The 23,278-nt window shown below is 46.0% G+C and overlaps 1 protein-coding gene and 1 long non-coding RNA gene across 4 annotated transcripts; both read left to right on the top strand.

Moving 5' to 3' along the window:
• The first annotated feature begins 6,225 nt into the window (after window positions 1-6,225).
• her9 (hairy-related 9) lies at window positions 6,226-8,070 on the top strand. Of its 2 annotated transcripts, none has more exons than XM_041206572.1 (4): window positions 6,226-6,425; window positions 6,619-6,714; window positions 6,863-6,950; window positions 7,136-8,070. In XM_041206572.1, exons 1-4 carry the CDS (start codon window positions 6,318-6,320, stop codon window positions 7,756-7,758), a joined length of 915 nt encoding a protein of 304 aa, XP_041062506.1. In that variant the 5' UTR covers window positions 6,226-6,317; the 3' UTR covers window positions 7,759-8,070. The 2 variants fall into 2 exon arrangements, with proteins under 2 accessions (XP_041062506.1, XP_041062505.1); XM_041206571.1 differs by having other exon boundaries at window positions 7,133-8,070.
• Window positions 8,071-15,405: 7,335 nt separating this feature from the next.
• On the top strand, window positions 15,406-21,453 carry LOC121288290. Of its 2 annotated transcripts, none has more exons than XR_005945355.1 (2): window positions 15,406-15,544; window positions 20,376-21,453. It is a non-coding gene; the product is annotated as an uncharacterized LOC121288290 (long non-coding RNA). The 2 variants fall into 2 exon arrangements; XR_005945356.1 differs by lacking the exon at window positions 15,406-15,544 and adding an exon at window positions 17,039-17,078.
• Window positions 21,454-23,278: the final 1,825 nt, after the last annotated feature.

Below are 23,278 nucleotides of genomic sequence, written 5' to 3'. Positions count from 1 at the left end.
CAATAACTTGCTCGATGCTGACACCTACAGGAAGACCTACGTGACTAAACTTGATGTGATCGTTTAGAGGGACACCGGGCGGAATTTTGTGGGCCGGTCGCGGTGGGAGGGGGTTGCAGGGCTGGAAAATGTGGCGAGCCGTTCAAAGGCCCATTGGCTGGTGATACCGTAAAATCCTGCCGATGGGAGGGACAGGAAAATTCCACCCAACATGTCTTATCTCGGAAATCTTTAAGATTCACTGTGAAATTCTAACACGAAAGTCCGCTGCTTGTCAGGTTTTTGTTTGAAGGCTCTGGAATTTTCTATTCAAGTTTAATTCAGCATTTAAATATGATGACATGTCATTAAAATACTGTCACGTTCCCACACGAAGTCTCACCCACACATTACTCTTCCTTTTTTTGATCTACATTGGATCCTAGTCCTCCAACATCTCCCCTTGTAAATCTCAGCCGTGTGCTTAAATTCCCTGGTGTCCTCACCCCTTCCTATCTCTGTAACCTTCTCCCCTCCCATCTCCTTCACCACCCCTTCATTCCTCTGACTCCAGATTTTTTTGAGGGCATTTCTTCCCCCCCCCACCCCAGCTCCCCACCTCCCCACCCCGCCCCCAACCTCATCATTAATGGTCGTGCCTCATACTTGCGTTGGAAGCGGTTCAGAGAAGGTTCGCTAGGCTGATTCCTGAAGGGGTTTGCCTTATGAGGAAAGGTTAAGCAGGTTGGGCCTATACCCATTGGAGGTTAGAGGAATGAGAGGTGATCTTATTGAAAGGGGGTCGATGCCAAGAGGATGTTTCAGCTTATGGGGGAATCCAGAACCAGGGGGCACAGTTTCAAAATAAGGGAGTCTCCCATTTAAGACAGAGATGAGGAGGAATTTCTTCCCTCAGAGGTCCGATTGTCAATTCTCTTCCCAAGTGAGCTGCGGAGTCTGGGTCATTGAATATATTCAAGGCTGAATTAGGTTTTTGATTGACAAGGGAGTCGAGGGTTATAGGGGGTGGGGGGGGGGGGGGCGCAAACAGGAAAGTGGAGTTAAGGTCACAGTCAGATCAGCCATGATCTTATTGAATGGCTGAGCAGGCTCGATGGGCTGAATGGCCTACTCCTGCTCCTATTTCTTACGTTATGTTCAGCAGCTAAAACCGCCAACATTGAAATTCTCCCCCTCACCCAATCCTCCACCCTATTAAAAATCCAACTTTTCGATCAAACTCTCAGTCACCTTCCCGAACATCTGCTTTCTCAAAGAACGGGGTTTTTTTTTTCCCTTACACCTCTTTGACATGGCTTGGGGCGACTTTTTTTTAACCCACATTAAAGGAACTACACAAATGCAAGTTGTTTGTTGTAGAGGCTCCACCTAAATAAACCACATAAAGAATTTCACATTGTGTGGTGATGGTCCAATAGCCTAAGGAAACACCTTGACATATCATTTTAAGCACTGTAAAGGCCAACAAATACCTTCAAATCCAGCATTCGTTGAATTAGCTAGTGTTCAAAGGATTGGTTAAAATGCATTCCCCGGCAACAAACTGATGTATTTTTGAGATGGTGGTTTCGAAAGATATATTTGTGGGATTGCCTGCAAATCGTGGCATATCCCACAGGACCCCTCCCCCACCCCCAGTTCAACCCTCCCACTGGCAGCGCCAGCCACACATAGGAAAACAGTGCAAACAACTGCAAAACGCTTCATCTTTCAATCAGCAATAAGCAACGTCAATAATGTTAGTAAATAAACGAATACAGAAATATGATGACACAAAGCTTTGCGCCAAATGAAGGGCCTTTCATGACCTCAGGACCTCCGAAAGCGCTTTACAGCCAATGAGGTACTTTGTCACTGTGAGAATGAAGGAAACGCAGCAGCCAATTTGCGCATAGCAAGCTCCCACAAGTAATCTTGGTGTTGTGGGTTAAGGTGATGCTAAATTTGGAGTGCGAGTAGGAGGAGGTGAAGGCCCTATCTGTCTCCCCCATTGGAGCGGAATCAGATTCCCTGCTCCAGGGAGTCTCAAATTTGCTTTGTTTTCTGGTCATCTGAACCCCCCACCCCCGCCTCCCCAACCTCCATTCTGGTTTCAGGTCACAATCACTTTCACAGTAGTGAAAGTGTCACTCAAGTGTCAGTTGCACTCAACTGTCCCCAGGGACCCAATTTTGTGGTTTAAAAATATAATTTAAAGGGCACAAGCTTGAGCGTTGATCCTAACACGCATCCCGCGTTAAAGAGCTTGATGTTCAGAGTTCACAGATCAGGGCAACAAACTTGAGTGAAGTTTTGAAAAGTTTTGTCGCTTGAGCCCGGTACCAGGCGCGCCGCTTAGCGGACAACGCTTGAACTGACGGCCCAGGCAGCTGTTGCCAAAGGGTTTTCGTTGAGAAGTGAGTCACTGCAAAGAAACGAGAGGTTCGGTTCAAAATGAGGGAGAGAGAAAAAAAAATCTCCAGTGGTGGCAAAAATACATGACTCAATATATTTGATAAAAATGAAGGTTGCTGTTGGAAGCTCACTTGGTGCAAGTCAGTGCCACTCCTTTATGATGTCCTTAGTTTCCAAGTTTCGGATTTGACATTTCATGTACCATTTTGCACCGACTGAACGCGAAAATTAGCTTTTAAAAAAAAGCAAAGGCAAGAACTTATTTTGAATCAGTGGGTTTGCTGTATATGTCTTACATAATCCCACTAAACTTAGATTTATTGTTGTTGAAAACTCTTCTGCTCTGCTGATCATGCTACAATTCCTGTTCATACTTCCATAATCACAGGAATTGCACTGAATCAGCCATCCATTGGAGTTACCTCAGTTGAAACTCTTGAGAGGAAGCGTTTCAGTTAATGATTTCCAGTAAGTAACGGCAGTGAAAATTGTGTTTACAAAATTATCACGGTTAAAACCATCAGTAACATCAGAATTTGAACACAGTTTGATATCGACACAGCAGAATTTGAACAGTTTAATATCGACACAGATGTTAGTTGAAACCCTGAAAAGTGGGGGTATTGCAATATTAAGACAAAGTATATTTGTACTGCAGTAAAACTTCGGGGAACTCTGCTGTAAGCAGCTAAGGGCTTCCTTGGGCCGGGGGAAACAAATGAGGTCTTGCTTCAAAAAAGTTGGGTTCCATGGGGGGCCCCCATCTCCAAATTTTGTTTGTGGCATGAAGTGCAAAAAGTGCGAGCACATTAATGCCCGCAAAGTAAGAGTTTAAAATGAGGACAAGTGCTTGTTGTGGCGCTGCCTCTATTTTTCAAGCCCGTGTTATGACTGAACTGCTTAGCGTAAACCATTGTGCTGATATAAAGAAACAGAATGAAGCAGCAAAAGCAGTTCACCTGACATAATACATGTTAAACAGTTGGTGATATTGATGCAATAACAAAATGTGGTTGGCGAGGGGAGGAGGAGGGGGGTGGTGGGGGGCAGAAACAAGTGGCCTTGTATTTTTTTTCCAAACTAATTATTTTTTTAAAAAAATTTTTTTTGACATTTCTCGAACGTTCTGTTATTATATGGAGAAGTTCAAACGTAAATTGCAGGTTTCTCTTGCAAAGTTTGCACAGCTGTTAGTTACAGGATGGGGCTGGAGCCCAGGCCAAGAAAAATTAAATCACTATTGTGTGTCCTTTGTTTTTCTTTACGATGGGAGACTTGACTGTTCTGTTTACTATGAACACATGGGTGGCTTTTGCCGAGTTGTAATAATAGATTTTTTTTAAAAAATCCCTCATCTTCACTATATAAAACCCTCCAGCGGTAGAAACACACCAGTTGGGTGACGAGTTGCCTCTGTCACCTAAAGCTGCACACGCCAACTTGTTTCTATCGGGAATAGGGTTAGAATAAAAACATTGAAGGCAACCAGGATGGAGCGGCGAGGGCCCCTTCCTACCTGGGAAAAGTGATCATTTTGACAAACTTCTGAGGAGTTTTTAATTCAGTGGTCAGGATTTGAAAACTGAAAAAAAAAACAAGCTTCTATGCATGCAAGCAGTAGGTGTATGAGTCAGTCATTCTTTGAGGATATCAAGACCATTCAGAGTGGATTAATTTGACATTTGCTTTATAGATGACGAACGTATCTGAATGCAACTCGTCCAATTTGTTTAAACCTAAACGCAGCCTCTAACGTGACATTGCATCTTATTAAAATGCCTAAATGTTGCGTTTTAAGTGTTGGAATTGTCCAGCTTCAATTTTTTGTGCATGTTTTGCAAATTGCTTTTGCAGTTCCCGGTGTTGGCAAAAGCGTGCGCCGCCTTGACCGCTGCAAGTCCCTCCCTGCACATCCCCTCCCGTGCATTTTGCCTGGCTGGCTGGAGAGTCGCTGCCTCCGGGGGCTGCTGAGCGAGGCGCCCGCCCGCCCGCCCGCCCGCCAGCCAGCCACGCGCCGGAGGTTTGCCCGGACTCAGCTCCCCTGCTCCTGGCTGGGGGTGGGTGGAAAGGCGGTGGGGACCCGGGGAGGGCACAGGGGCGGGGGTTTACACGGCCCCTCTGTTGACACGGGGCGTGCCGCCGGTGGAGAGCCGCTCTTCTGCGGAGTGCCGCCAGCTCCCAGGCTCGGACGGAGGCGGGGTTTTCCCAGGCTGCGGAGGCGCAGCACCCCCCTCCTCCTGAGGCCCCGCACAAATGCAGCCAGCCAGCCCTGCTCTTAACTATTCAATCGCCGGTTGCTTCCAACCCCCCCACCCCCAATTCATTCCATCCTTTCGCATTTCCTGCAAGAAGGAAATCGTCCAGCTGATTTGTTTTGCGCCTTTAGCAATTGCATCTAAATCCTCTCCAGACTCATGGTCTGATGCTGCACCTAAAACCCGAAACTTGCTCTGTCTCTCTGTGCAGATCCTCCCGGTGGGGGGGGGGGAGTGGTATCTGCTGAGTTATCTCCCATACCCTCCGCTCCCGGTGATACAAATTCGTTCCCTAACTTGACGGGACGCCAATTTGCAACTGCGGACAGATAACCTCCCGCCCCCGCCCCCGCGGCTTGTTTCACTTGCAACAATTCATGTTGCGGATTCACGCAGCAGCAGCAGCAGCAGCAGCAACACGAGTCGTAGTAGATGCAACACAGACACAGGCCCTTCGGCCCACCCTGTCCCTGCCGGGCCGTCGGGGACGATCGGTTCTGCATTTTTGTTTATTTTTTTTCTAAAGGGACGGGTTCCGTGGCGGGCGGCAAACGCGACGCCATAAAATGAACCCCCCACCCCCCACCCCCCACCCCCACCGGTCGGCGGATGCAAACGTGGAGCAGACGAGGACGGTTAGTTTTGCGGGAACCAAATCACTCGCAGATCTACAGCAAAGGAAAAAAAAATTAGGGGCTTGCAAAATGTAACGAGCAATTCCCCCCTCCCCCTCCAAAAAAAAAATGAGCAAACAAATGGTTAAACTGCAGAGGAGGGAGAGGTGGGGGGGGGGGGGGGGGGGGGGGGGGAGCGAAACTTTGCGCAAAGCACTTTGGCACGTGCTCCAGCTTGAGATTTAGGGGGCTGACACCGGCTGCCTCGCGCGCCGACAGATGTCACCTGTCAGCAGTGATTTAGCCCAGCCCGGGGATGATTGACAGCTCCGGCTACCGGCGGCCAATGGCAGCGCGCCTGGCGCCGGGCGCCCGCCGCCCATTGGCTGCCAAGGCGGCGGCGGCGGCGGCGGCGGCAGCAGCAGTGAGCAGCAGCGGGCAGCAGCCACCACCACCACTACTTCCACACACCACCACCCCCCCACCCAACCTCGCGTGCCGCGTGCTCGGGCCGGCCAGCTCGTGACTGACAGCTCGCGGGGGCCGCGGCCAATGGGAGCACGGGACGGCCGTCCTCCTCCTCCTCCTCCTCTCTCTCCCCCCCCCCCACCTCTCCCTTCCCCCCGCGGGCCAATTAGCGGCGCGGCCGGCGCTGCCATTGGCTGGGGCGAGTGTGGGAAAGAATCTTGAGAAGGTTTCACACGAGCTGCGATTGGCCGCCGGGTTATAAATACAGAGATTGCTACAAGTGCCCAGGAATACAGGTTTGCTACATTGAGCCGGGCACTGGAGAGAAGCGGTGCAGATACATTCACTTCACTGCCTTGTCTCTGCTCAGAAACACAGAGACTTGCATTCAGAACCCTCTTTTTTGCATTGTTGTAAACTTTTCCCCCTCCACCCACCCCCAACCACCACCCCCAACCCCCTCTCCCTTCCCCCCCCCCCCCCCCCCCCCACAAACCACCGTCAACAACAACACCCCCCACCCCGCCGGATACAAATCTATTGCAATCCTCCTAACTTTTTAAAAGTCCAAAAAGTTGTATTCAGTATGCCAGCTGACACCATGGAGAAATCTTCCATTTCCCCCACCCTTGGGTCTTCAGCAAACTCTCCGCAAACTCCGGATAAACCCAAAAGCGCAAGTGAGAACAGAAAGGTAAAAGCCTCCAGTGCAATTTTTGTTCTGTTTTTTTCTTCTCTCTCTCTCTTAACTAACGAGAGATCTCCATGGAACTTGGAATGCGTTGATCGCAAAAGAGAAGTCGAGCGTTTTATTTTTTTTAAATTTTAAATTAATTGTTCCCTTTTTTTTTCATTCCTCTCCCCCCTCCCTCCCAAAAAAAAACCAGTCTTCCAAACCCATCATGGAAAAACGGCGCAGGGCGCGGATCAACGAGAGTTTGAGTCAACTTAAGACTTTGATCCTGGATGCACTGAAGAAAGATGTAAGTTTGCAGCAAAAATGGACGGGGGGCGAGGGGGGGGGGGGGGAGAAATAAGCTCTGATCAGTTTTCTATGTTTTAAGGAAGTAGCATCGAGAACGGTAGCGTAAGCAGGTGTTCATGCTTCAAAAACTTTTTTTTTCATTTCAGAGTTCCAGACATTCTAAACTGGAGAAAGCGGACATCCTTGAAATGACAGTGAAACACCTTCGAAATCTCCAACGTGTACAGATGACCGGTGAGTGCAGCAAAATATACTGGCTGGCTGAGTGAGATAGCAAAAACTGATTCTCCACCCCCCCCCCCCCCCCAATTATGTGAAAACCACAATATTTAAATATCTTTTTCTTATTAAACCTGTTTGTGTGTGTGTGTGTGTCTGCACAGTATATATTCTAATTGTTTCTTTTTCTAATACAGCAGCTTTAACTGCAGATCCAACGGTCCTGGGCAAATACAGAGCGGGATTTAACGAGTGCATGAACGAGGTGACTCGTTTCCTTTCCACCTGTGAAGGAGTTAACACTGATGTCCGCACCCGGCTCCTGAGCCACTTGTCCAGCTGCCTGGGTCACATGGTGGCCATGAATTACTCGCAGGCTCCAGCCAACCCCGTCTCCGTCCCTGGAGCCCACCTGAGTCAGCCTCTCCATGTCCAGCTTCCAGCCACAGTGCCGGCCAGCGGCGGGGTCAGCATGCCTTGCAAACTGAGTCCCGCTGAAGCGGTCTCCCCCAAGGTTTACGGGGGCTTCCAGCTGGTGCCCGCCACGGACGGACACTTCGCCTTCCTGATTCCTAACCCGCCCTTCGCCTCCTCCAGCGGGCAGATTACAACCGGCTCCGTCATCCCCCTCTACGCCAATGCAAACCTCCCGGTGACCGTCAGTTCGCCAGCGGGGCCCGCGAACTCCAAGCTGGGATCGCCCGTCCAGGGCATGACATCGGTGGCGTTCGGGCCAAACATCCCCGGAGTTTCTCAGAGTCACAGCCCGCTGGGAGTGAGCACAGGTCCGGACAACTCCGAGTCCGTCTGGAGACCCTGGTGAACCTGAAAGGACTTTTTTAAAAAAAAAAACAAAAATCTCTCAGAACTGACCAGTTAAACCTGTTCCATTGTTCGGGACATTTGTACTTATTATTATAAGAGACTTATTTATTTTGGGTGTAAATAGAGTATACTTTGATTTCCATATAACTGCTTCTGAAATATTTTACTGTTTTTGAAGGGGGGGTGGAATATTCTTGTAATAGATTTTGAAACCTGTTTTAATATAGGTGCCCATATACCAAAGTCTTTTTGTAAACTTGCTTTTTTTTGACTCGCTTTGTTACAGAAAATAAAACATTTTATATATGTGTATCAACTGTCGCCCTTTCTAACCCTGCTGCCAAAGAAGGGAGGTGAATCCCAACAGGTTCTGGATAACTTTGGTGCTTCTTTGAAGAAAGGGAGTCGGGAGGGAGGGGACGGAGGGAGGGGGTGGATTTAAACTTCCCGCCCTCGTAGCACGCACTAGATTTTTTTTAAAAGAAATCATTCACGTGAAGTTGCCCCCATTTCTAGGTCTTTACTGTTACGGCAGGGTCTGTCCCTTTTTAGGGGGGGGGGGTCTTGAAGCAGGAATGTAGCAACGCAAAAGGGAACTACAATCAATTTTTGGAGGGGAAATCAGCGCCATCTGCCATGTACTTTTTTTTTTGGACAAAAGGCGTTGCTTTCCTATACCAATGCGGTTTATACGAAGGCAGAAAATCGTAAAAGGCGGGAAATGTCTGAACATTGTTCCAGAGAATAGATGGCCGACTAAGAGGCGGGGAATTTATCTTCTTTCTTTACCACTAAACCCCCCCCCCCCCCCCCCCACCCCTCTTCCTTTCCCTACCATTGAATAAAAGCAATTAAAGCCAAGTTTCAAGGGGGGGGGGGGGGCAGGTCTCATCGAATATGCAGCGGGCTGCACGCAGCGGTGAGTTCCATTGAAGTGCCTGGGAATGTAGTGGCGGGGTTAATAACTCCCAGCAGAATGCCACACTGGAGGGGCAGCAGTTACAAGAGTTACAGAAACCCGGCAGTGGAAGGCGATAAGACCTGAGAACACAGTTATTGGGGGGGGGGGGGGGTGGAGAATGCATCATTCCTGATTTCCCCCCCCCTATATGATTGCGTTCACATAAATGGAGACGTCCGGATCCATAAGTGCATATACACCACTGTGATTATAGGTATGCACAATCACTGGTAGGGTTATGCACTTAAATTATTAGCCTTTATGAATATGACTAGAAATCTTGAAAGTTGATCAATTAAAATGCCTAAAACTACTTTCGATAACATCGCACGGATAAGAGCCAACAGTCACGGTCTTGATAGGTGGAAATAGATTAGAGATGCCACAGATATATTTCAAATAGATTCAGACAGGTTGCAAAGAGAGCCGTCTGTGACATGGTCACATTTTTTAACTGACACGGTCTAATGTAGCTACATGGACGTTAAATTCCCAATTCTTAAATGGGGAAAAGGGAAGAGCAATCATTTTTTTTTTTCGTTGTTGTTGGTGGTTGTTGTTTGTTTGATCTGCCTTGTCCAGCACATTATTCTCACACATAACGCACAGTCTTCACACGCATCGGTCAAAGTGATCTCGAGTTAGCGAGTGGGGCCCTTGCGCTGGGTGACCAGAGACGGGCGCTCCTGCGCTGAGATTGCCCCCGACGGTGCGCCTGCTCCAGCGGCGTGAGGAGCGCCGTGTGCCGACCCTCTGTCAAGTCAGTCCGATTCAATTACAGCGGCCGGCTCCTGTTGCAAAACACCACCCCGAACACTCAGCCCAATTCCAATGTAATTCGACCGCTTTACAAAGTCCTGCAAAACTGGCATCCCCCCCCCCCCCTTTCCCTTCACTTTAAAAGAGAAAAATAATCCTTAGAACTTAATAAGACCGCAAATATATATTTTTTTCCAAATTGACGTGCCACCCATTTTAAGGAAAATAAAATCTTTTATCTAGAGTGACCTTTAATACATAATTTGGGTGCAGCCACATCGACTCACAACTATAAGTGTTTATAACTTTATAGTTAAACTTGGATTCCAAAATGTGACTCGGGTTAAGTGGTAAATAATGGGCATTCTCTCAGGAAATTGCAGGTAAATAAGGCTGTTTTTAAAAGATACGCACGTCCAAACTTTGTGCTCGTTCCTAAATTCACTCTCGCCCACGTACCCCGAGGTTTTTAGGTGCTGGAACCCCCCAAGATAAAGCTCATTTATGAAGACGATTCCGCCGGCGGCGGCGAAATTCGACAATTTCTCTTTAAATTCTAGGGGAGAAAGAACGGGAGAGGAGTTTGGAGGGACAGTGTGTGTGTGTGTTTTGTGTGTTGTGTGTGTGTGTGGAGAGAGAGAGAAAAAAATTGGCAGAGTTTTTCCCTCGCGGCCAAAGTGCGTTTTCAAGTTTGTACTCGGAGCTCTTGGCAAGGGCTGAATAGCCCCCACATGACACGGGAGAGCCGAGAGGTCGTGAGAACAGAGCGAACCCTGGCTGCTCGGCAAGCGGCCGCAGTGCGCGTGTGCACTGCTGCCAGGCGGTCCAGACACAGGCAGGAACATCAACAAGGACCAGACAGCAACAAGGCGATAAGGCAGGAGCCAGCCAGCTAGCCAAAGCCTCAGTTGACAAGCAGCCGGGCGAGAGGCAGCAACCAAAACAGGGCAGTCTGCAGAAAGCCAGACAGACCACCATCAGGAATCAACGAGGGGAGGGGGGTGGTGGTGGTGGTGGTGGGGGGGGGGACACAGGAAGAGGCCATTCAGCCAGTCCCATTCCATTCCACACCCCTTCCCTTCCCCGCTCTCCCCCCACCGTAGCTCTGCAAATTTTATTCCCCTCCTGTGCCCACCCCAATTTCCTTTTGAAATCGCTCATCGTCTCCGCTTCCACCGGCCTTGTGGGCAGCGAGTTCCAGCTCATAAGCACTTACTGTGTTTAAAAAAAAGAGTGCTTCCTTACATTCCCCTGCATATCTTACCTTAAACCTGTTTCCCCTCCTCCTTAGGCCAGCAGCTAATGGGAGCAGCTTTTCTTTGTCTACCTCATCTAAACCTGTCACAACTTTGTGCATCTCCATCAGATCTCCCCTCAATCCCCTTTGCTCCAAGGAGAATAACCCCAGCTTCTCCAACCTAACCTTGTAGCTAAAGTCCCTCATCTCTGGAACCCTTCTGGTAAATCTCTGCACCCTCTCAAGGACCCTTAATGGCCAACAGTCAATGACAAAGTGAAAGGCAGCAAACAGCAACAGTGTCAGTTCAGACTAAAGGTCATCGACCTGAAACGTTAACTCTTGTTTCTCTCTCCACAGTTGCTGCCTGAACTGCTGAGTATTTCCGCATTTTCTGTTCCTATTTAGGATTTCCAACATCTGTGACGTTTTGATTTTTTGGTGATAAGATGCAGCCTGACAGTGACAGCAAAAGGCAACAATAACTTGCATTGGTGTAGCACCCTTGTGTAGGAACATGCCCAAAGGCGCTTCACAGGAGTGTAATCAGACACAAATTGAGACAGCCATGGGAGGACGGGTTAGGACAGGAGATGAAAAGCATGGCCAAACAGGTAGGTTTTGTGTGCATCATAGAGACATGGAGAAATGAAGAGGTTTGAGAGGAAATCCATAGACTGCTGGTACATGGCCAGCAACAAAATGAGTGATGCACAAGAGGCAGGAGGAACACAGCGTTCTGGGGGTGGGCATGTGGGTGTTGTAGGGCTAGAGGAGGTGACAGAGATAGGAAGGAAGGAGGCAGCTGTTGAGGGATGTGAACACAATAAAATAATTTAAAAATTGAGGCATTGCTGGACCAATATAATTCAGCGAGCACATGGATGGTGTGCAAGCCAGGCTAGGGAACTCGGAGTTTTGGATGAGTTCAAGTTTACAGAGGGTGGGAGAGGGGAGTCCATCCACAAGTGCATTGGGAAAACCACACCCGGAGTTAACAGGAGGTACAATGAGGTAGTTAGCAGCAGATAGGCTGAGAGAGGGGCAGAGATGAGAGGTACCGCAGAGGTGAAAGCAATTGGTCCTGATGATGAAGTCAAGATAGAGACAGAATCTCAGGAAGGGGGTTGGAATCGATGACTAGGGAATGGAGCTCGTAGCGGGGGCTGAAGACAATCACCTGCACTCCGACCTCCCCCCCACCCTAATGTATAATTGGAGGAAATTTCACACTGGATGTGGATTACGCAGGCTGACAACAGGAGGGGTTCAGAGAGGTAGCGATGAGGCAGAGCTGGGTATTTTAGTATACTACATGTGGAAGGTTCCAAGACAGCAACAAGCAGCCAGTAATTATCCACTGAAAAGGAGCAACTTGCAATTAGCAGGCCACAACAATATGAAAGGCAACTGAAAGCCAGTAGCCAGACAGAAACATGATGAAAGCTACCAGCTGTCTGAATGTACTAACTTTTTACACTACACCATTATTGAGCCACGTGTACACAATTAGTGAGATTTTGTTGCAGTTTAATAGGCAGCTGTGATACTCCTAGAGCTAGTCTCGGCTAATGAGAGGTGAGATTTTTCCTTGAATTTTTCATTTCAATTAAACTGTATCAGAAAATTCCTCACCTTCACTTTATCAGACAGTATTTCTAGTGGGGAAAGTGTTCTATGGTTGGAATTCTTCTCACTGTATGAGCAATTGAATTTCCTTTTTTTTTTTGGCTTTCTCCTGAAGGTTCTGTTGTTAAATTGGAACACAGTTCCCAAAGGTTTCAGTTATCCTCAACAACTTCACCCAAGTATTAATTAGAGTCATAATGGCACAGCAGGAGGCATATTATAGACTGGCACATTCCAAGGTCCACGACCACATGCTGAGGGATGCACTAAAGCTTGGAGCAGCTGCCACAGAGGTGCAATAGTGAAAGGCCAGAGTGTAAGGTTCTCCTGCCATAATACACCAAGGAGCTCAAAACTGGAGATGATGGTGTAGAGGTAACATAACTGGTCTAGTAATCCAGTGGCCTAGACTAAATCTCTGGGGGTATGAGTTCAAATCCCACCATGGCAGCTGGTGGAATTTAAATTCAATCAATAAATCTGGAATTCTAAAAACTAGTCTCAGTAATGGTGACCAGGAAGGAAATCTGTCCCATCCTTACCTGGTTTAGCCTATGTGTGACTCCAGACTCTTAACTGCAATAGTGCAGCAAATCAAAAACAGAATTACCTGGAAAAACTCAGCAGGTCTGGCAGCATCGGTGGAGAAGAAAAGAGTTGACGTTTTGAGTCAAATCAGTAGGTTTAAGGGCAATTAGGGATGGGTAATAAATGCTGGCCTTGCTAGTAATATCCACATCCCACAAAAGGAAAAAAAAGCCTTTGGGCTGTATGATGAATGTTATAAATATAGTGAGTAATATACAGTATTGTAATGAAACTGATTTGCTTTGCACTTTATGCAATGTCAACTTTGAACAGTCATGTAATATATCTTATTAATTTTATGAATAAAGTTTATTTTTGGGAACAAAAATCAAGCTTCACTGAGACCCAAGTGCGATTGGTCTAGCTGATAGTTGGTGACAATGGACTGCAGGTCACTACCACCTTCTCAAAGGCAATTAGGAATAGGCAATAAATGCTGGCCTAGACAGTGAAGTCCACACCCCATGAATGAATAATAAAACAATGGCTGTACTTTGCACCACTGTCATAACAACTAAATTATACTACCAATTTGTCCCTGATGGCTGACACTTAGAAATGTGTAGCTATCTCTGTGACCGGACAGTCCACATCATGCTATCACTTTGCATTGTCAATAGTGAATACACACAAAATATAGGAATTCCACTAACTTCACCACTCCAATCACAACTCTAAGGGAAAAGTTTTTCCCACCAACACAAGTGGACGATGAAGTAATTGAGAACCCATGCCTAGCGATCGCTAAGACAGTTATTTTTGAAATAGCATGCATACAAATTATTATGCAAACCGTGAAATCATTAAGAACATGAAACCTGTTTTTACAAGTCTTTTGAGGGTAAAGAGTTACTGACTGGATATTTCCTGCATTGGAGGGACTATCAAATGTAATTTAAAAAGATTAGAGACTAAGTGTCTTAAATGCTATATCGTTTTGCAAAAATATACTTTATTCAAAAAGAAATATCTAAAAGCGCATTACAAAATACATTTCCACAGAGCATGTTGCACTATGAGGTACCTCAAAACAATGGTATTAACTATATATATCCAAGAACAAGCTTACATCCCAAGGGCTCCTACACCATTGCTAGCCCCTTGGCGTACTATGGCTGACAGGCCTTGCGCACTGGTCTTTCCCCATAGTGCCTTTGCGGTGTGCCAAGCTTGACTGTGTCCCTCAAGCATGTAGCCCTGGACCCTGGAAAGTGCCACTCAGTCAGGGACAACTTTTTGCACTGGAAGACCAGCAGGTTTTTGGCAGACCGAAGAGCATCTTTCACTGAATTGATGATCCTCCAGCTGCAGTTGAGGTAATGGGGAGAACAACCTTAGACTTCTACAAAATCAATGAATTCTGTAAAACCTCCATAGGTTAACTCCTAGTTAAACAGGAGCTGACACCATCTGCCTCACCTCTGCTACACTGGCAGAGATTAGCACAGTGGAAAATTAACACAATAATTGCTGAAAAGTAAGAATTAGACTAAAATTAGCAACATCTTTTGGCTTTGCTGATTATTATTTAACAATATCTTCAAGTTGCGCTTTGGGCAATTTCTCTTCACCAGATTGGAGAAGGTCTCTGATAGCAGTACAAGACCTTTGAGGTACATGGAAGTGAGCAGCTGTTGGGACAGAAGACACGATCTAAAAGTTCAATTCTCGAACTCTCTCCTCCACCAGCATTGAAATGGCGTGAGTTCTTTTCTGAAAAATAAAGGAAATTTGAAAATTGGCACTGAGCTCAAATTTAAGATGCGATTATTTTCATTCAGTTTAAAATCCCCAGCAACGTAACCACATCAAACAACACCATAACCATTTATTGTAAAAAACAGACGCTTATTTTCGACGGGGAACTGTTTGGATGAAACTTAAAGGATGAATCGGTTTTATTTTTTAAGAAGAACAGACCGAATTAACTCATCAAGATGGTAAAGTGGGGTGAACATTGTCGGACGGAGTTTCTTTGGGAGAAAGGCTGAATTACTCTCAAATGGGGGTGGGGGTGGGGGGGCTGGTGGTTAGGGTCTTTGACTTTTGGTCAATCGACCAAAGCGATCAGTTTCCCTCTGTTGTTAAATCTCTTGGCTCCAGCAGCCAGTCACAACGTGGTCAATTGCAGGAGAGGTGCAAACGCTCCTATTTCAGCCTAATTAAAAGATTTATTTACATAGACACTGGATGGTTGCTAAACGGCTTCAATCCAATTTATTTTGACCCTCTTGCATTAAACACTTGACATCTTTCAACAAGTGCAGGAATCATTTGGAATTTGCAATTCATTTGCAAACTAACGGGGTAAACTGCAATCTGCATATTAGCTGAAAGCAGCCTTGCATCGGGGAGGAGGAGCCAGTGCTGAACTTGAGTAGCCTGATTAAGATCATTTCGCTCAACGTTTTCCTTACGGGCGCTATTGAAGATTATCGAGCTATTTTATGCGTGCGTGCGTGTGTGTGTGTGAGAGAGAATGTTTGAAGGGTTCACCTAGCACTGCGTGGATGTTTGGGATGCAGAATGGGTTCCTCATACTCCAACAGCGATTATAATGCTTTTTTGTGTGTGTGGTTTTGAGCAGACTGCTGTGCGCCGCATTTAAAGGTAAAAATCGGAAAGAGGATTAGACAATGACTGCATTGCTTGTTTGTTTTTTTTCGAATGACAATAGAAGAGAGAGAGAGAGAGATGGGGGTGGTGCTGGAGAGAAACCTGTCCCTGACTTTGTGCTTGATAACGGATTAGAATAGTTGGGGCCACGGATAGTGTAAATGGGACTAGGCGGAAATATTTAGCCCATGGGGGGAGGGGGGGAGAGACACCTTTGGGAATACCCTCTGAGCTTTTATTGTCTTCAGGAGAGAGGGTGAGACACCCCAAGGTGTGAGGATATTAACAGTCGCTCTCTGCTCTGCGGGTTTGACTGGTCAGTCCCTCGATCTCACCCACCTGAGGTAGGAAAAAAACCGCACAAACGAGCAGCAATAAACAACCCTCCCTGGATTTCTTTCCGTATTCGAAGCGGTAGTGAAAGGATTGAAGGAGGCCCGGGAAGAGCGGAGTTATATCTCATCGATTTAAAACAAAAAAGAAATATCCATGTAGGCGATGTGACAGAGCCACCAGTTGCAGGACTGACTCACTGGGTCTCTCCAAGCTCAGATAGGGGGAGGAATTAAACAAAAATGCAGGCTCAACTTTTAATTGGATGATGATTTGTTAAAATCTCTGGAAAGTAAGGAAACTAATCTATTTTATGATTCTAACATTGAGACTGGTTATGAATGGTTCCGCACACTATTTTGGAAACGTGTATTGCAACGCTCTCTGCCTATTTCACCGTGAGCTATATCTGAATAAACCTCCTCTGCCCTAGTCCTGCTCACTAAACAAATCGAGGTTTTTTTTTCATTTTCATGTACTATTTTCTATTATTTAAATAAATGTTTTTAAAGTGAACTTGTAAACTCCAAAATGAAGACTGGAGAGAAATTAATTATTGAATTTAATAAGTTGGCAATTGCTCACAGTCACTGTCTGACTTCTGGTGCCTGAGTTGGGAGAGAAAACTCTTTGTTCCACAAAGCCACCTGCCCAGCCAATGGTGAACTCGTGTCACTTTCAGCTGCCCGGGAAGATACCAGGCTAGGGTCGCCAACCCTCCAGGATTGGCCTGGAACCTCCAGGAATTGAAGATCAATCTCCAGGACATTGCCGTGTGCCATCCTGGAGAAAAATCAGGCCAAATGGTCTAATTTCTGCTCCTATGTCTTATGGTCTTAATAGAAAGGTTCTTGATTGGTAAGGGGATCAAAGGTTACGGGGAGAAGGCGGGAGAATGGGGTTGAGAAACTTATCAGACATGATTGAATGGCGGAGCAGACTCGATGGGCTGAATGGCCTAATTTCTGCTCCTATGTCTTATGGTCTTAAAATCATCAGGGCATTAATAAAGATTGTGTTTTTAAAAAAAAATTCTTTGAACTTTTTTACCCAGATGGTGGTGATGCTCTGGAATGCGCTGCCTGGGAGGGTGGTGGAGGCGGGTTGCCTCACATCCTTTAAAAAGTACCTGGATGAGCACTTGACAGATCATAACATTCAAGGCTATGGGCCAAGTGCTGGTGAATGGGGTTAGGTAGGTAGGTCAGCTGTTTCTCACATGTTGGTACAGACTCGATGGGCCGAAGGGCCTCTTCTGCACTGTGATTCTGTGATTTCTCTTTACCGAATGTAAAAATATTGAATATTTGGGGGCACTGGGGGGAGTGGAGGTGGGAGAAGGCAGTTTGGCTGACAGTCAAGCATCATCCAATTGGGTAATGAGTCTTCTTGCTTTCCAGTTTCCTTAGGAAGGCAGTGCGTCACAATGATGGATGTGTTGGCCGACTAACGGCTGGAGTGTGGGGGCAAATCATGTGATGAAACCTCCAGGAATACATTTAATCTCAGTTGGCAATGCTAGTTACCATCTCTTTGGCTATCTCAGAAAGGTAAATTGTTGAGATTGGCCTCAGTAAGGCCTTGCATTCATATGCAGTTTTCATAGCCTTTAGATGTTCCCCAAGCACTTTACAGCCAATGAGGTACTGTGCTTTTTTTTTCCTGAATTGTAGTCACGGTCATAATGTAGGAAATTCTGCAGCCAACTTTTGTACAGCAGGCTCCCACAAACAGCAAATAAATAATGACGTGATAATTTGTTTTAGTGATATTAGCTGAGGAATAAATATTGGAGATAAATATTTGAGATGTACAAATATTGTACATATATGGAATAAATATTTGAGATGTACAAAATCATGAGGAGCCTGGATAGAGTGGATAGGAAGGGCCTATTTACCTTAGCAGAGAGGATAATGACTAGGGGGCATAGATTTAAAGTGATTGGAAGAAGGATTGGAGGGGAGATGAGGAAAAAACCTTTTCATCCTGAGGGTGATAGGGGTCTGGAACTCACTGTCTGAAAGGGTAGTAGAGGTAGAAACCCTCAACTCACTTAAAAGGTATCTGGGTATGTACCTCAAGTGCTGTAACCTGCAGGGCTATGGACCAAATGCTGGGAAGTGGGATTAGGCTGGGTGGCTCGTTTCATGGCCAGCACAGACATGATGGGCCAAGTGGCCTCTTTCTGTGCCATAAACTTTCTACAATTAGCCAGGACACTGGGGATAATTCTCTGGCTCTTCCTCAAACAATGCTACCATGGGATCTTTTACATTCATCCAAAAGGACCTCCATTTAGTATCTCATGCAAAAGGTGGCACCTGCTACAGCCCAGTGCTTGGTCAGTACTGCGCTGGGCTGGAGTGCCTGCCTAGATTATATGCTGAAGTGTCCGGAGTAGGAAGTGAACCCACCACCTTCTGACTCACCAAACCAAGGCTGATATCATGGACGTGAGAAGAACAAATGAACAAGAGTTTGCTCCTCTCCTGCTGATTGTCCAATGGCTCCTTGCTGAAAAATTAATGTGAGTGGGCATCATCATTTTCCCCATGGCCATGATCTGCGTGTGCTCACTGTCTAGACCCAAACATGTCGAACAGCCACTTGAATTGTAAGGCTATTGGAGCCCAGGACCGAGAAAGGGCAGCAGCATCCTCAGGGGAGAGTGGGGTAGGGAATTAAAATAAAAGTTTCTTGTACTTTTCTTCATTTTTATCCAAACACAGAACAGGTTTTACATAAATCACCACAATGCATGGTGTGAATATGTTAGCACTTATCATGGGAATCGTATGTAGCTTTTCTTCATTATTCTCCACTCACCAAGGCTCCTTAGACAGCACCTTCCAAACCCCATGACCACTGCCATCTAGAAGGACAAGAAGCAGCAGATAGATGGGAACACCGCCACCCCTCCAAGTCACTCACCATCCTGACTTGGAAATATATCACCGTTCCTTCACTGTCGCTGGACCAAAATCCTGGAACTCTCTCCCTAACAGCACTGTGGGTGTACCTATACCATAGGGGCTGCAGCGGTTCAAGTGACTCATCACCACCTCCTCAAGGGCAAACAGTGTTGGGCAATAAATGCTGGTCCAGCCAGCGAAGCCCAAACCACCTGAATGAATTTTTTAAAAGTCTGAACAACAAAAGCTCAGTCGAGCCAGGAAGTCAATTGTCCCTTTTAAACATTTCTGTGGCAACAGGGTAGGCTGCATTGTCAGGTAATTGCATGATGTATTTAGTAAAACTGATGGGCAAATACTAACAGGTGATGCTAGGTTGAGTAATTCACTGCAAGTCCTGTGAAGTGGGACATTCTCACAGTCTGGCCACAAAGCCATTATGCTCATAACTCCTGCCTCAAGTAGCAAGTCTGTCCCCCTCCCCAGGAATCACAGATGTTGCATTTACAAAAGTTGCATTGCTAAATTTTCTGCAGCTCTTGTCTGCTCAGGTGTGCAGATTGTTGTTGTGACGTGGTTCTCTACACAGTAGCAGACCTTGGCCTCTTGCACAAGCTGATTCTCATGGTTGAGTATCGGCTATTTCATTGCTAGTTTGGGGAGTTTTCCGTGTATGAAATTGGCTGCTGCGCTCCTACGATACAACAGTGAGTACACACTAAAAGCATTTCATTGGCTGTAAAGCACTTTGAGCCATCCTGAGGTTGTGAAAGGTGCTTTGGGGAGATCTGAAATGAAAAGCTAGTCTCAGTTTCACGGTCACCATTACTATCATTGATTGTCGTAAAAATCCATCTGGTTCAATAATGTCCTTCGAGGAAGGAAATCTGCCATCCTCAACTGGTCTGGCCTACATTTAACTCCAGACCCGCAGCAATGTGGTTGACTCTTAACAGCCCCCTGAAATGTCCTAACAAGCCACCCAGTTCAAGAGCAATTAGGGATGGGTAACAAATGTTGGCCTTGTCAGTGACACCCACATCCCATGAAAGAGTTTCTAAAAAAAAATGCCACGTCCTTTTTCTAGCTAGCAGGTGCTCACTGGAGTTCCCTTGAACCACGGACAAGCTGAAAGGTGACTTCACAGCTGAATCTAATACATGCCCTCTAATCCTAACATCCTTATATCCATTTCAATATAGAGCTGAAGGGGCATCATCTTACCTGTTCACAGACCATGTGTTGTACACACTAAGCACCAAATTAATGACGCAAGGGAGATAACATAATCATAAAGCTCTATTGGATTATGTGCCTCCCCCCCACACACCCCCCCCCCCCCCCCCCACCCCCCCCACCACCCCGAAACAAATAAAGCTGTAAGATCTCAAATGAATATTCTAAACTGCAATATCTGAGTTACTTCACTGCAAAATGTCATTGAGTTAGATGTGGCCGTGCCACATACATTAATCAATTAGAGGGTGTTTCACATGATATAAATAAACACTTGGCCATTCTTTGGGTGTTGTTTCCAAAGGAAACTTATGTCCTTTTAATTGAATTTGCCTCTGCAGAAGGTGACCCGATCTGTGCCTTTCAGGAAGGAAGTGATCCGAGTTTTGTGCTTTTGTTGGATCTTCGCTTAAGTGTGATGTATTTGGGAGTTGGCATCTCGCTGCAGGGTTATTTTAACGTGTGAAAACTTTCAGGGGTTAGAGTGACTGAGTACAAGGAGCAATGCAAACCATCAACCTGGTAAAAGACACTCTTTGGTCAGCCCAAATCTTGCTGGTCTTCCAGTGCAAAGAATTGTTGATGACCGAGTGTTGCAGACTGGCACATTCCAAGGTCTGTGACTACATGCTGAGGGACGCATTAAAGCTTGGGGAAGCCGCCACAAAGACTCGATGGGGAAAGGCTACTGTCTAAGGCACTTCCACCAAAATACGCCAAGGGGCTGGAAACTGTAAAATCCCTCAGGTTGTACGCACAGGAGAGTGCATGAAATGTAAATGTATACTGTAAATATGATCTGTACGTCATGAGGCACGTCATTCATTGTATTGAAATAAACTGATCTGTATTGCACTACATGTAATGTCAAACTTGAACTGTTACGTTCTTCCACAAATTTTATGAATAAAATATATTTTTAGGGGCACAAACAAGGAACAATGCAAAAGAGGACTTGCTGAATTAATACCATTTGTACAAAGCCTTGCCCTTTCAGATTCTTGTTCGCTGGGAATTCGGTTAAGACTGTTCAGACTCACCTGACACTAGATCTTCACAGCCAGGGGAAGAGAAGGCCTGCATTCTATCTGCCTGGGTTGAATTTGTCGGATGTCCCAGAAGTGAAAGAGCAGTGTGATAACTAATGGTGCCAGCCAGGCCACAGCTTTAATTAGACTTGAAGAAATAAAGCTGGAGAGAGTTGGAATTAAAAGGGCAAAAAATACTCGACACACTCAGGAGGACTCTCTGAGGGAATGCCTTGCCAGAGGGAAGTAGGATATACCGATGGACTTTTCAGCTGGCCACCTGTTTCTCCTCCCAGACACTCACTTAAGCACATTCTGGAGATGACAATCACATCCATTTTTATTGGGCTGTAAATTTGTACTGGTTATTTATAAATATGGTTTAATCTTTCATAGTGTTCAGCAGCTCCATATGTTTTTTTTAACCCCTCTTTATTTTGGGAAATTAGAAATTGTGTTAACCTTTAGACAATTGTATTAGGGTTTATAGGCATAGATTTAAATCTATGTGGAGGCTTCCAGTTGATTTGCTGGTTTTGTTTTTGTTTGTGTGTGTGTCTGTGTCTGTGTGCTTGTGTGTGTGTGTGTGTTTGAGTGAGTTTTTATCCTTAATGAAGATCTTTTCTACCCTGTATAATTGTTTTATTAAAATAATGTAGAAGAAAGAAGAACTTGCATTAATGCACGTTACTCTTGAAGTGCAATGAGGTGAATACTCAGCCGATTTTATGTTGGTGGTGTTGCTGAGGCAGGAATGTTGTCCAGGACAATTCCCTGCTCCTCCTTGAATAGTACCATCCAGAACAGGCAGACAAGACTTTGGGTCTCACCAGAAGGATGATATCTTCAATAATACAGCTCCCCCACCCTCCACTCCCCAAACCCCCAAGCACTGCATGGAAGCATCAGCCTAGACTGGGTGCTCAAACTCTGTGGTGGGCTTTGAACCCACATGTTTTTTATTTGGAGATGAAGATGGGACCAAGTGAACCAAGATAATCTATCAGTTATCAAGAGAGGCTGAAGTTGCAGAATTCAAGATTAAATTGCTAATCTCACTCAGAACCTGCCTGATGTGTGAAATAGAAAATGCCACACTTAAACTCTCATTGAATTTTAGACAATGGCACAGCGTTGGAACAGTGGAAGCTTTGCTCTGTGTCAATTGTTCAATATAGATGTTATTTAGTGGCTGAAGATGCCCAATATATTGTTAAGGTAAAGAGGTGGAAGAGCCCAGAGTACATTAGTTTGTTCCAAACCAGCTAAATGTGTATTGTGACTTTTTGGGGGGGTAAATTTAATGCCTCCACCCCTCCTTACTCAGTGGAAACTGAGTCAGTTGAAATGGAACAGGGGATTTTTTTTAGTGGCTATCCCGTCATGATCTGGCTGATTGCAATTTTAACTCGCAGCCGGCAAGGACCATAACCTGAAGTTGGTCATGTCCTTCTTTAACTATACCAAATTGGGCTAGGGTGCCAGTGAGGTCTGACTACAATCTTAATGCGTGGTCTAAATGGAGGAGCAGTGGTGGGCTTCTCCATCAGGGTAAGTTTTGAAAGTTTTCAGTTATGTGGAAAAACTAGTGAAGGCAATGGGGGGATTTGATAGAGAATAGGGATGGCCTCGCTGAGTCCCAGATTGAAACCTTGGGGTTCCCCTGCCCATGGGTATCTCCCCTTCCCCTACCTCTGTCACCACACAAAACCGCACCCCACCCTGCACCCCCACTTCAATCCATGTATTCTTCTGCCAGGGATCATTCTGTCCATTCCCTGTTCCAAAATATTTCCTCCTGCCCATTAACCAGGCACTTCAATTTACATTATGGAAATGGGGCCTGAGAACTAAAATCTCTCTAGGCCTTAGGCAACGCCTGCATGCGAGTTTGCCACTCACCCCAACCCATTTTACCCCAAAAATTGCTCCACCAACACCACCCGCCCCCCACTCCACCAAGCCCACTGCCCACCACTTGTCTCTTTTACAATATCAGGAAATCATTTTTCCTGCTTCACATGTGACTACCATCTCACTTCAGTGAAAAACTGGAGCTGTTTTGAACAGACGATCCTGACAGTAGCTGAGCTACTGAGCATGCAGACAAGTGGCATGATGTGATGCCCAGGGAATGAATTCCAATTTATAATTCCACAACCAGCGGAAGGGGGGGTGGGGGGTATTCATCAGCCCAGCATTGAGAGCAGCTCCAC

The sequence above is a fragment of the Carcharodon carcharias genome, chromosome 15 (genome assembly GCF_017639515.1).
Source record: "Carcharodon carcharias isolate sCarCar2 chromosome 15, sCarCar2.pri, whole genome shotgun sequence".
Classification (NCBI taxonomy): Eukaryota; Metazoa; Chordata; class Chondrichthyes; order Lamniformes; family Lamnidae; genus Carcharodon; species Carcharodon carcharias.
The sequence above is the reverse complement of the archived record's forward strand: the minus strand, read 5'-3'. Positions and strand labels throughout refer to the sequence as shown.